Source organism: Periplaneta americana, chromosome 10 (assembly GCF_040183065.1).
Source record: "Periplaneta americana isolate PAMFEO1 chromosome 10, P.americana_PAMFEO1_priV1, whole genome shotgun sequence".
Lineage (NCBI taxonomy): Eukaryota > Metazoa > Arthropoda > Insecta > Blattodea > Blattidae > Periplaneta > Periplaneta americana.
Genome location: NC_091126.1, coordinates 95,987,027 through 96,000,833, shown reverse-complemented (window position 1 = coordinate 96,000,833; position 13,807 = coordinate 95,987,027). Strand labels below are relative to the sequence as shown.

The 13,807-nt window shown below is 34.7% G+C and overlaps 1 protein-coding gene across 5 annotated transcripts in view; it reads right to left on the bottom strand.

Annotated features, from left to right (window-relative positions):
• LOC138707912 (KN motif and ankyrin repeat domain-containing protein 1-like) overlaps nucleotides 1–13,807 on the bottom strand; it is a 437,992-nt gene that overhangs the window by 100,522 nt on the left and 323,663 nt on the right. For all 5 annotated transcript variants that reach the window (XM_069837957.1, XM_069837958.1, XM_069837956.1 and 2 more), the window contains one exon: nucleotides 12,163–12,292. In XM_069837957.1, the coding sequence (XP_069694058.1) occupies nucleotides 12,163–12,292 (130 nt within the window). The remainder of the gene's footprint in view (nucleotides 1–12,162; nucleotides 12,293–13,807) is intronic.

Below are 13,807 nucleotides of genomic sequence, written 5' to 3'. Positions count from 1 at the left end.
AATTGTGCTTATCGTTCTGCTTAGGTTATCTGTGTGCTACGGCTCTGTTCATGTTACCTTGTTGCTCATCGTTCCTCACTTCGTGTGCTTCCATATTTTTATAGGCATTGTTGTTTATACTGGCAAAAAACCAGGAGATGAAAAACAAAATGCAAGGCATCCTGAGGTACAGGTTTTGAAATTCATACAGGAAAGAAGGAAAAATAGCCTCCTTGTGACTAGTGACACAATTAAAAGTACCATGAAAGATAATGAGGTGGCTGCAGCCCGTTTCATATAAAGGCAAGTGGGGATAGGTAGATGGATAAAGTAAAATTAAGTTTCGCATCATCTTTGCAACTAAGCATTACATTTGCCAGTAAATATGGTAAATTGTCACCGACATTATTCTTACTTGAATCTAAATCACTATCACACCCTGTGGGTGGAAATTTTACATAAGAGTGAAGCACTTAAGAATCCAGTTCACATTTAATTTCTTCATGACAGTGTTAGGACGCTTTGATATACTGTATGCAATCATCATTCAAAATCTGTTGAACTGCTTTTCCTGCTATAAAATATCTATCAGCTCACATCTGTTTTGAGGTTGTCAGTCCATCACAATAATCTGAAGTACTGTCACTAAAGCTTGGATAGAGATTCTGATTATTAAATTTCACATTAGGTATAGTCCCAGGCTTTAATCTCTGAGCATACAGTTTTTAGCTTTCATAATTTGATTTTTAATAACTGGACTCCTCAATATCATACTCAGTTAAATATAACAAACATAACCTAATTCCAAGTCCAGCGTTACAATTTTTTCCTTTTGAAATATTCCGGCCACTTTCTAAACCTTGTCGGTGATTAATTGTGATTAGAAAAGCTATGAATAAATATTTCTATAATTTTCTTATCAGGGTTGCTGGTAGAATTAGGATGCTCAACAGCACTACAAGAAGACATATAGACAAGTTTTTCTTCGATGAATTAATAAATAATGCTAACTGAATGAAATTGAACTCACAAAAAAAAAAAAAAAAATGCAATAATTTAACTCTCAGCACATAATGACTGCTTTTAGCAAATTTAAATATTTAAATATTGCAACGTGTGTGTGGCGAAGCTTGGGTGTAAATTCTGGGTAGGCTGAAAAAATCTGCTTACCTTGTATCTTTTTATACAGCAGATATTTCTCGGCATTTCTATCAAAATTTTTTGACACAGACCACCATTTTCACCCCCAAACAGAATACAGGTATAACAATATAACTTAATTGTTTCAGAGCACCCTGTTAGCTAAGGATATTTCTTATAAACTTCCCATGAAAATTGAAATTTTCTATTTTGTCTTCCTACATCCGCTATTTTAATATGTAAATGTAGTGTCGATCTCCTATCTTGTAAGCTCATTTTGTTTCATACACCCAACTTGAAAATAGTTTTTCTTTTAATTCTGCAAACAATGACCTCAATGTTCTCTCAGTGTGAGCCATTTTACACAAAATTAGTACTTAACATACATCTGCATGCACCTTTGATTAAACTAAAACTCAACAATGCAGCACATTCACAGAAAGCCAACACAAAGTGGAGTCTTATATCACGGTTGAGGCTAGTCCCACATCTTGCTATTGAGTTACAGCAAATCCGTCACACGTCGCTATGATTCTTCTGCGACAAACTTCTCACAGTGGTATGACTGCCAACAGTGAATTTAATATTTGGAAGGATCGAAGTGAAACCAACTGTTACTATACATTTATTACGAACTTGACAGAAAAGCTGATATAATAACTCAAATTTTTTGAGTAGGCTCCTCAGAAGCCTCTTAAAAGCTTCGCTGCTGATGTATGTATGTATGTATGTATGTATGTATGTATGTATGTATGTATGTATGTATGTATGTATATATATATATATTTTTTTTTTTTTTTTCTAATTATACCAATATTGAAGAAGGATAGAAAAAGTAATTGTTACAATTACAGAGGCATTAGCCTCCAGGGAACTGTTACAAAATTTATACAAATATAATAACAAGACACTTGAACAAAATAGCAGAGATCTTATTGCTAAATGAAAAACATAGATTCAAAAATGGAAGATCGACGATTGACTGTGTATTCACGATAATCAGATAGTTGACAAAAGAAGAGTATATGATTTTGAAACATATAAAGTTAATCAATTACACTAAGACCTTTGACAAAGTAAATACAACAAAATTGTGGGAAATATTACTCGAGAAAAGCTAACCTCAATTAGTCAGAGAAATATGAAGTCCATACTATTACACCAATATACACATTGATAAGGGAAGACAACCAGGGAAACAAATAACAGAAATTAATGTTGGTGTTAGACAGGAGTGTCCATTATCGCCTACCCTTTTTAATACATATCGTAATGATGCCATTGAAACATGGCTGAATATTTTTAATCATTATTTGATTATTAGTGGGAAAGCCACGAATTTTCAATTTTTCTGTAGACAACCAAGTTGTGATAAGCATATTCACAGAAACATCTCCAAATTGCTGCTTACAAATTATACAACGTAATAAAGGAATATGATATTAAAATATCAAGCACTAAAACGAAAATAGTGGCATTTATAGGGAATCAGCACAAAAGATCGAAGACAATTATAGATTCAGAAATTATAGAACAAGTAATTAGCTTTAAATATTTAGGATGTACAATAGCTTACCAGAAAAATATGGACATAGATGAAAACTATATAAATATCAATGTATACGTGAGGCAATAAGAAGTCTAAGAAGCAAAACATCGAAAGAAACTGAACTGAATTTCTATAAAACAATTGCACTACAGTACTGTTTTATAGAACAGAGACATGAACGTTGTCAAAAAGAGATAAATGGCACACAAAAACTTCGGAGTTGAGGTTTTACATTCAGTGGCAAGTGTATCTTTAACTGAACACACATAAAGCAAGGTTATATGGAATTGTACAACGCATATAAGATTATCAACACAGATGCAAGGAGCATTTAGATAGGATGGAAGGAGCACTTAGACAGAATGGAGGAAGACAGCATCCTGAAGAAAGCTTTTCAGTATGTTCCATAAGTAAAAAAAAAAAAATGTGAGAGTTGTCCAAGAAAATAGTGCAGTTAGCAATTCTAATGGAAATGGAACAGGCCAAAAGGCTCAAGTCATTATACGGGCTGTCTCAAGAGGAATGTAAAATAATTCAGGATAATGTAGTTTGGGTTAATCTACATTGATTTAACCTGTGGCTGAAATGTAGATCTGTTTTATCAGGTAGTACACCTCACTTGACAATATGTGTAAGAGGAAGAATAATTGTTTGTTTGCATCTGAAGTTTGACTAGTGTATTATGTAACTAGTCAGTGATGTATGCAATGGAGGGGGAGAGGAACTGGCCAACCTACCTCATTATCTCCTGGCTTAGTCACCTCATAAGTAGTGCCTTGTTGGTATCACTTGTGAGGTTCAGACTTGTCTTCGGACAGTTCACTAAACAAAAACCTATGTCTGAAATTTATCGGTTGGGGAGAAATACTGAACGTCTTGCAGTTCTGTGCACTATACTTGACATGTTATGCCAGATCTTTTGCACACGGCATCATGTGAGGACCGCAACATCAGCGCAACACAACTGAATACACGTTCACTTGACATTTAATTCCTGCATTCGCATAGTGAATTTGCAGATACGCATTTTGTTTATGAATTTTGTGATGGCAATGCATTGGCTGTCATGTGCTAAAAAATAAATCTTTTGTGAAGTTATACATTAATGTGTGGATACCTATCGTGCTACTGACCTGTACCCTTTAAGTTTGCGCTGCCTTTCACCCTGACCTATTGTTTTAAAATGCCTATAATAAATGGTGAATCGGGGGGGGGGGGTCATGGTCTCAAGTTTAATATATACAGATGCCCACTATGTAGTTAGCATGATGACCACATGTTACGACTTGAGTGTTATGGACAGAGAGGAAAGTGTGAAGTTATTGCTATAGACATTATACTGTATGTGGCGAGAATTTATGTGAAAAAAGATGTTCTATTAGGATAAAAATTATAATGAAGAGGGTAGGGGACACATGGTTTCAAGCATAAACAATTTTGTGTACAACTACACACTCACGCACACACATTTAAGGCACGAAAATTCAATACACATGTATTTACATACATACTGATTAACAGCACTGGCAAAATCCATTCCAACACGATACATTTAAAACTGCTCTTTTAAGAGCGAGAACACTTTGACTATCATCCTACAATGTAATGAAGAAATTTTCCGAAATAAATAAGGTAAAGACTGATAAAGATGTTGACATTCTACTTATAAATGAAACAAATGTGACCAACGATAATAAACAATATTCCAGTATCGAAGGATACACCATCTACTTTCTGTTCAATGCATGACAGATATCCAGCTGGAATTCTGCTGCTGTAAAGAAGACTGTACTGACAAATTTCTCGGATAATCTATGAAATGAACTATGATAATCTATCCAAAATCGCAGAACTAAATATCTGGATCAAGTAAAAAAAATATTACTGTATTTATAGCCACGAAATAATAAAAATGTGGACCTCAACAGCATAAACAATCAGCTGCTAGAACCCTTGTGGGAGAATTCAACGTCACATATTCAATCCAACCTGAGGCTACATCTACCATAATAAAGCAGGTAAAACTGACAAAGACCTGATTAAGAGTAACACATTGAAACTCTCGAGCATAAAATGAAGACCCAGCCACCTTAATCCTTCACTCTGGTTCCATAGGAAGTACGGATTTAACATTAGTAACTTCAGATGTAGCAGAAAGCAGTTAATATACATTATTAGACGACCCAGAAAGTGGTCACAGGATGTCTCTTCTCACTATCACATTCAAAAATAAAAACTTCCAACCTCTGTATCATCCCACCCCCAAGAAGGAACTTCAATAAAGACAACCGAGAAGTTTTCAAAACAAAGATGGAAACAATAGCTGCAAAAATTAACACATGCACCATTTGTAACATATTTAAGAAATTGTATCACTACCTAAGAGAAACAGAGGAAGATGGGGAAACATTGTCAAAAGAACTTACCAAATTGAAAATCATATGAGATGAGGCACGATTAAAGGCTCAACAAACCAAAAGCAAGAAAATGTCTCAACTTGGTGCAAAACTGAAACAAAGAGTAACACAAGTAAAAAGAAATTAAGGAACTCATTCCTCAAATCTGTCAACTATAGAACAGAGAGTAGCAAGACCCACAATCTTATTAACGCACTCAATGACGCCCATAATGATCACAAATAAATCCAATAATAACACAAAATAGAAAATCTGACACACTACCAATAAACAGCCAAACATATCGAACCTCAATTTAGCTCCAAGACTAAAAAAAACTCTCAAAAAATAAATAAAATGAAATCAACACTTAACATCAAATCAGTGGACATCTTCCTTCGAGAATTCATTTTCCATGGTACATAGAATTGAAACAAGCATCAAAACACAAAGTCTGAAAGCAACCATGTCCGGACATCATCTTCCTAGAATTCATCACACAGCCAGGGGCAGAAGCTCTCATAGCTGATCTATTAAATTACAAGTTTTGGGTCAGCAAAACTAACCTCTGTAAGACTGGCATACCTATTCCAAAATCTGGGAAAGCAAAGGAAGAAGCTTTTTCCTACTGATCAATAGCACTTACCTCTGTTCTTGCAAAAATTCAAGAAAGAATATTTATAAATAGATTGAACTATGATTATAAATTGACTGAACTATGTGAAGCAGAATACACTAAGTACAGAACAAATTGGATTTAGAAAAAAAAAACAGATCTAATTTACATCAGATAATGAGATACACACAAGCTGTCAAAGAAGCCTTTAGTACAAGAAATTGTACTAGCAATATTTATAGATTTCAAAGGATGTGTACGATACTGTTTGGCAAAAAAACTCATAAATAAATTGAAGGGTTTGCTGCAAAGGAGGAGGTAGCTCCACTTTTGGCAGTATTAGCGTTCCATGTCTCATCTTGTGCAAAAAGTAAACAGTTTCTTTTGGTACAAGAAAGATGTAGCTGAAAATGCTAGTTCAGTTGACTATGAGCAAAACATGCCACTACAAAAAGTGACCTCAGGAGATGCTTTTACAAAAGCCAATGTTGGTTTTATAACTTCGGGATTTCGTCAGCAAAATCAGGGAAACACCATGTTTACGTGTATGATGAGTCTATAGGCAAGAAATCACCTAACAAGCCTATTAGTTTTATACACCATTTTATACACTTCATATTGAGTGAAGAAGTAAAAGTGTTCTATTTATTTTCAGACAACTGTGTGTCCCAAAATAATAACCATGCTTAACACCATATGCAATTTACCGTGTGAAATGTGGGCATCTGAATAAAATTGTTCACATGTTCCCAGAACTGAGTCACAGTTTTACGGCCTGTGACCATGTCTTCAGTAACAATGAAAAGCGAATGAGATAAGTTGAAAGAGTTTTCCTACCACATGCATATGCTCGCATTATAGAGAAGACCAGCAACAAGTTTTCTGTAACAGAAGTGAATCAAGGAATGATCTATAACTTTGTTGACGTGTTAAAAGATTTCTTCCTAAAAACTCCTTTTATCATTACTAATGGAAAAAAAAAAAAAGAAAAAAAAATTACAAAATGTAAAGTTTTTACATACAGAAAGTCAAGTGAATCAAGGAATGATCTATAACTTTGTTGACGTGTTAAAAGATTTCTTCCTAAAAACTCCTTTTATCATTACTAACGGAAGAAAAAAAAAAAAGAAAAAATTACACAATGTAAAGTTTTTACATACGGAAAGTCCCAAATCGATAGAGGATACATGTTATGCAGTGAGTGTGTTGGACTTCCCTCTCCCAAAATAGTGAAAATGTTTAACCCCCAGAACTGTACTCTTTTGACATTGGATTACATACACCGAGCATATGACAACTTCCTACCACTCAAGGCTGCCAAACATAAGGATGTGATGGAACTAGACCGCAAATACGTTGCACAAAATGAGGTGTGGTTCTACAATGGATTGAGAGCAGACAACGCACCAGATGAGTGAGATGTTACTGAAGGGGAATCTGATGAGTGAAAAAAATTTCTGTTTTCATTTAACTAAGGAATTATTGTATTTTTAATTCAGTTTTTTCCTATTCAATATTTGAAAAGGTAAAGTTGTACTTTTCTTGGCAAAATCTTTTCCCTAGACATTAGTACATCACTGACTTTGTGACAATAAAGAGGTAGCTCCAACAAACAATCATGTTCCAGATCATCTAGAAGAGACATTTTTGAGTGAACATACTACCTTAATGTGTAAGAACCAGCAAGGAATTTATTGAAACTCATTATTTTCACGCAAGTTGAGATTACAAGTTTTCAAATGTTTTTTTTTTCTCCAGTTCTCGAAACATTTAAAACAGGGAAGCTACCTCTTTTTTGCAGCAAACCCTTCAATTATTAAACTTAGGATTGGGCATCATATGTTGAAATGGTTCATGGAACATGGAGTAAATAAAGTAAACTATGGGAATGCTAACTCAGAAAATGATCAGAAACAAGGCTACCCCAAGGTGCAGTCTCCAGCACAACACACATGATCTTTCCAAAATAATCAAACTAATAAAAGGGTTAGTATTAGAATGTTTGCAGATGATACAATCTGGACAAAATCCACCAAAAATAATCATAAACATAATGTTCTTGAGAACAAAATGAAGCCCTGAACTACTTCAAGCCCATTCTACGCACAAATAAATATCACTAGAACAATTTCAAAGGAAAAATTGTTCCGGTGCCAGGTATTGAACCTGGGATCTTTGGCTGAGCGCGCCAACGCTCTACCGACTGAGTTACCCAGGAACTACACCAGAAACCAGCTCAATTTTTCCCTTTATATCCACATACTTCAAGTGGGCTGACAGGCTGCCAGAGACCCAACATTGAGTGCACACAAAACTCTGTGTAACTTGAATTGTGATTTTCTATTAACAAACAGTACTGTATAATGCTCTGCCAAAGGTCCTGGGTTCGATACCCGGCCCCAGAACAGTTTTTCCCTTGAAATTATTCAAATCAGCTTCACAGGGAGCTACACATGAAAGCTAGATTTGCATCACTAGAACAGTCTGCAAGTCATCTATCTGATAAGCCAAAATATTCCTTCAATTTCATATCAGGTAATCAAATATTAACAAAGAGAGAAAGCTCAAAATATCTAGGCATCACTGTGGACAGAAATCCTTGATTTTTGCGATATGTTCTTTCATCATTTTTTAAAATGTAGGTATTGAAGTTTAAGAACTTTTTTGACACATCTGGGCTACTTTTACATCATTTGACATTCTCAAGTTTTCATAATTTTTCAATGTTTATATTTTTAGGCGAATTCCGTGTTTTTCACGTTTTTTACCACGGAAAAGTCAAACTGTTGCGATATTTTACATGATTTTGCTTAATTGGTAGAGCCAATGCATTTTAACAAGACACTCACGATGTGCAGTACGGGAACAACATTTCTGTGCAAGGGGTAGGAACAGAAGGGAAGGTCAGGCGTGTGTCTACCGAGTTCAAGGCAAAGACAAACCCATTTCCCTATAATTCGTCCAATCTCATGCGCAGCTCTGTAGGAAGAGTGGGGGAGTGTCTGGACATAATGCATGCGCTGTACTGGGAATTTAATCTTGCGTGCTTTCTGTAACTCCAATTTCGAGATTGCATCTTAAATAACAAATTTGAAGGAAAAATATGACGAATAAATTTTCTGTGGTCAATTGATACAATAATTGATACCCAATAAAAAAGTCGATATTTTGACTCACTTGGAGCACTAGTAGTTCAAGTCTTTTACGGTGATTGGTAGTTCAATTCAAATATCATACTTTGATACAATGTTTTTGTTTTGAATTTGAGATTCGAGTTTAATTTGGTTAGACGGAGATGCTTATCATGTATGACATAGCATTCTCTATTATCTCTATTCTACCATTCATTTCTGAAGAAATGTCGAAAATAATAACTGTTCAGTCTCGTGTAGATGAATTTAAGGATGAAGGCATTTGTGTGCTTAATCGAGATAAAAATGTTGCTGTGTGCAAATTTTACAATATGCGAATTGACTCGATGCTAATGGATAGTTGCAAGAAACATGTGGGGACTGAACTTCATAAGAAAAAGTGCGCAGAAGCACTTGAATCAAAATCAGCAAGAAACATTGAAGACCAAAAATAGTGTGGGAGAAAAAGAAAAATTTGCATGTGTGACATAACTGAAATATCTGGAAATATTCCACTGGAGAAAGTAAGCAAAAGTAAATTCAGAGACGTCTTGAACAAAATAAATACTTATTATTAGTGGAGAAAAATTCACTCTGGCACTGGGGATCGAACCCAGGACCTTCAGTTCTACGTACTGTGTGCTCTACCACTGAGCTATGCCGGGGTCCCCTCCAGTTTTTCCCCCCTTTTTGGCCTACTCCATGTTTCAACATTACAGTGTCATTATATGGAGCACACTCAAATATTAAGATTAAGTGACTTGGATGGCCGGAATCAACAGTTATATAGCTTCCGTTAGACAATTAAATCTACATGATGTTACTACTTTTTAAGCTACAGAAATCTCTGTCATAATTATTATTTTTATAACCATAACAGAGAATTCAGTAGGCATAAAAAATTAATATTATATACTGTAGATCTAAATGTCTAATAGTACATAACTGTTGGTTCCTGACTGCCCAAATCACTTAATATATGAGTGTGCTCTATATATTTACATACCTAATGTCGAAACATGGTGTAGGCAAAAAAGGGGGAAAAAAATCTGAGGAGAAGAGTTCGATCTGATTCTGTGGATGGGGCCCCAGCGTAACTCAGTGGTAGAGCAATCAATATGTAGAACTGAAGGTCCTGGGTTCGATCCCCAGTGCTGGAGCGAATTTTTCTCCATTGATAATAAATAATAACCATAACAGGAATTCTGTAGGCTTAAAAAAACTAATAATATCATAAAAATAAATATTGTTTGTTATTAACAGAGAAAAATTCGATCCTCGATGACAGAGCAAATTTTTCTCCCTTAATAACAAATGGTAACCATCATTCTGTAGGGCCAAAATTAATCTTTACACACACATATATATAATAAAAATAGTTGGCAGCATCACTACAACCTTACTTTGTTGGAATGACGATCAAATTTTATCCAAATAATATCCAGACTTCACAACATTGATTCTAAAGGTTAGTTACAATTAAGTTTTGTATATTTTACACTGAGTTGTATTTGTTTGTCATAAGCTGGAGATTTACAACATGCTAACTATAGATGGAGTTATGGGGGGGAATGTATGAACTCCTTTTTTTTTTTATTAACGTTAGAAAATATTGAATTCAAAAGATCTTTCATGCTCTTGTTTATGATTAAGTTTCTGTGCTTAAATTGACGAATTAATGTCTTCAGATCATGTGTCTGGACTATAATATTTATTTTAAATTTTTGAACGTATAAGAATTTCTATACCTCATTTGGGGAATGGAGGCACTGTAATGTTTCTTTTGTAACAGCCTGTACTCATGTGTTAGAAGACCGCAGGTATTCAGGCAGCCACTTGGAGAAATATGAATAATATACTGAACAACAGTGCAGAAAAAGGAAAAGTGATCCTGTTATAATGTGTAAACTTAAAGACAAGATTAAATAAAATAATTAAAGTTTACATTTCATATAATATCTTCAGGAAAGCTTAATATAAAAAAGTTTTTGTTAGCACTGTTAAGTAGTTTTATTGATATATTTTTTTAGTTGGTTATTTAACGACGCTGTATCAACTACGAGGTTATTTAGCGTCGATGAGATTGGTGATAGCAGAATGGTATATGGCGAGATAAGGCCGAGAATTCACCATAGATTACCTGGCATTCACTTTACAGTTGGGGAAAACCTCGGAAAAAACCCAACCAGGTAATCAGGTCAAGCGGGAATCGAACTTCAGACTGGAAGGCAAGCGCCTTAACCGATTGAGCCACGCTGGTGGCTTACTGATTTATATGTGTTCCTGTATGACAGAGAAAAGAGAGAGATTGTTTTTTAAATTATGCCCTATTATAATTTGTAGTAGATCTATAGCTCAAACCCTACAGTTAACAATTCGATCCGAAACACCGCGGATATGGATGTAACACTGTGAGAAACTTGTCCCCCGAAAATACCTTCATTAAATGATCATATTCCTATATACTGTACTGTACCATGGTCAAGCTATAACAGGGGAAGAAAGTACATGATGTCCCCCATAACCCGGTTATATGGGGAATATATGGTTTTGCTTTGCCCCCCCCCCCCCCCCAAGGAAACAGTTATATCTTCGCCTATGATGCTAACCTCCTGTGAACTAATAAGTTTCAGAGTTTGGAGTTCAATGTCGAAAAAGTCTTGAGGAAGGAGTTAAAAATAACCCTGTTGTAATTTTATATTATGAAATCGCTGATAAGAAAGGAAGGTGTATGTTGGTGGTATTATTGCGGCCATTGTTCTGAAGTGTAGAAAGTGTATCTTGGTACCTCTATTATCAAGCAATACATCTCACTTGACGATATGTCAGAGGATGAACAATTGTTTGTATACATCTGAACACTGATTATTGTAATATGTTAACTAGTCAGCAATGTCTGCAATGGAGGAGAAAAGGAACTGATCACCCTATCCTATTATATATTGGCTCAGTTGCCTCATGAGTGATGCCTTATTGATGTTAATTATGAGGTTAATACCTGTCGTCAGACAGTTGACTAAACAACAACATATCAAAATCATTATTCAAATTAAAACCATTTTCACTACAAATGCAAGGCATCAACTTATATTTACATTCAAGTAGGTAAGTGCAATTGAAGCACATGAAAATCACTTACAGGTATGCAATCTACATCTGCAGGTATTTGGACTGCAGCAAATCCCTCCTTTCACAATTTAACCACTTCGAAAGTCCACGATATTTGTATCTTGACCATTTTTTTGTCAGCAAATTAACAATCTGTCTCTTTAACAGTTAAGCCATGTTTAAATTCCTTTCAACATTCGATCAAATTCCATTTTCGACTGCATGCACACCTATTTCGTTTACCTTAAACCATTCCTGTTGAACTATATTTGTTGCATTCTTCAAATTATGTGGCACAGGAGACATTGGAGATTTCCTCGGGTAATCATTCAGGACTTTCAATGCAGCTTTCATCTCCTTACTTGGCTCCGTTCTTAAAGGAGAGGATACAAGAATTAGATAAGAGCAAGTGCAATCACAAAAGCTAATTATGAATTCCCAAGTATCAAGACAGAAATGGTAATGTGGTACACATGTGCCATCATGCTTAAAATTATGAATCTAAAAATGCATACTAGACATAAATTCGTTTATTCCCACACTAATGAATTTAACCACTGATCTTCTGGCTGAATTCTTTACCTTGCAATAAGAATAGCTATGGTGACGTAACTCTTAGGCGACTCTTTAAAGAAGATCTTATTCTTTCCAAGTGTGGGAAAAGAACATTCCATAAGCCGTCCAATATTTTAGACATTGTTTTAATAACACAGGCCTGCAAAGTAAGGGTCATAAAAATTTTTCTAAGAATTTATGCTACATCTATGATTTCTTGGGGTGTTGAATCCAAATCTGAGTTCAGATTTCTCTATCACATACCATTTTTTCGCAACATGCATTGACACTTTTAGCAATATGAATATAGCATTATTGAATTTAATATGGAAAAGTGATGAAGTGAAACATGTCTTGTGGCAAATATTGAATGTATATTTTACAAAAACTATTACATTGTCATAATTAACAACTCACATTTAGTCAAATACTTCATATCGCCTTTTTCTCTTCATGGTAAATTTGCGTTTGTTGCTTTTCCTCCTGTGTGTGAGGTACAAGAAAATTCTTTATGACCAGTGTTTTCGTTCCCAAAGACTGCTTCTTGCTCTGCTGTCCCATTCACATAGGAAATATGGAAACTTAGTATACCCAGCCTGCTGACCAAGAAGCATGCACAACACACTCAGATCTCCACAGACCATCCAGTTATGTCTTTATATTTTATCTTTGCAAGAACCAGTTCAAGATTCTCATAAGTTTCTTTAAGGTGTACCGAATGACCAATAGGTAACGAAGCATACTTGTTGCCATTGTGCAAAAGCACTAATCACTGCCTTCAGACTTCTTTTGGAGGAATCGATAAAAGTCTCCATTCATCCACTTCGTACTGAACATTAAACTTCTGTATCAAACCAGGAATATCACTGCAGTATACTAAGGAACCCTCTTCTGATACATATACTCATATATTATTATTATTATTATTATTATTATTATTATTATTATTATTATTGTGTACATTTTATTCAATTGTCTGTTTCTGGTTTAATTATGTGAATCCTACTTGCTTGTAATTTAATACCAATATGTATTCCAATGTGTTTATTGTTGTTTTATTGTGTACATTTTATTGAATTAAAGGCTTCTGATTATATTTAAAAAAAGAAATTGAAAAAAAAAATCTGTCACATAATCATTCTGGAGTTCTGAAAATCCCAAATCAGGTCTCCACAGAATATCAAATTTTTGGGAAATTTTGACTCTTGCTGCCCCCAAATTTTAAATTCTAATTTGTAATTCTAGTATGGAAATGTTGCAAAATTGATACTCTTCATTTCTATCAGATTTAATTTTTCAAAATTTTCAAAAGTATCCAAGACAGTGAAAGAAA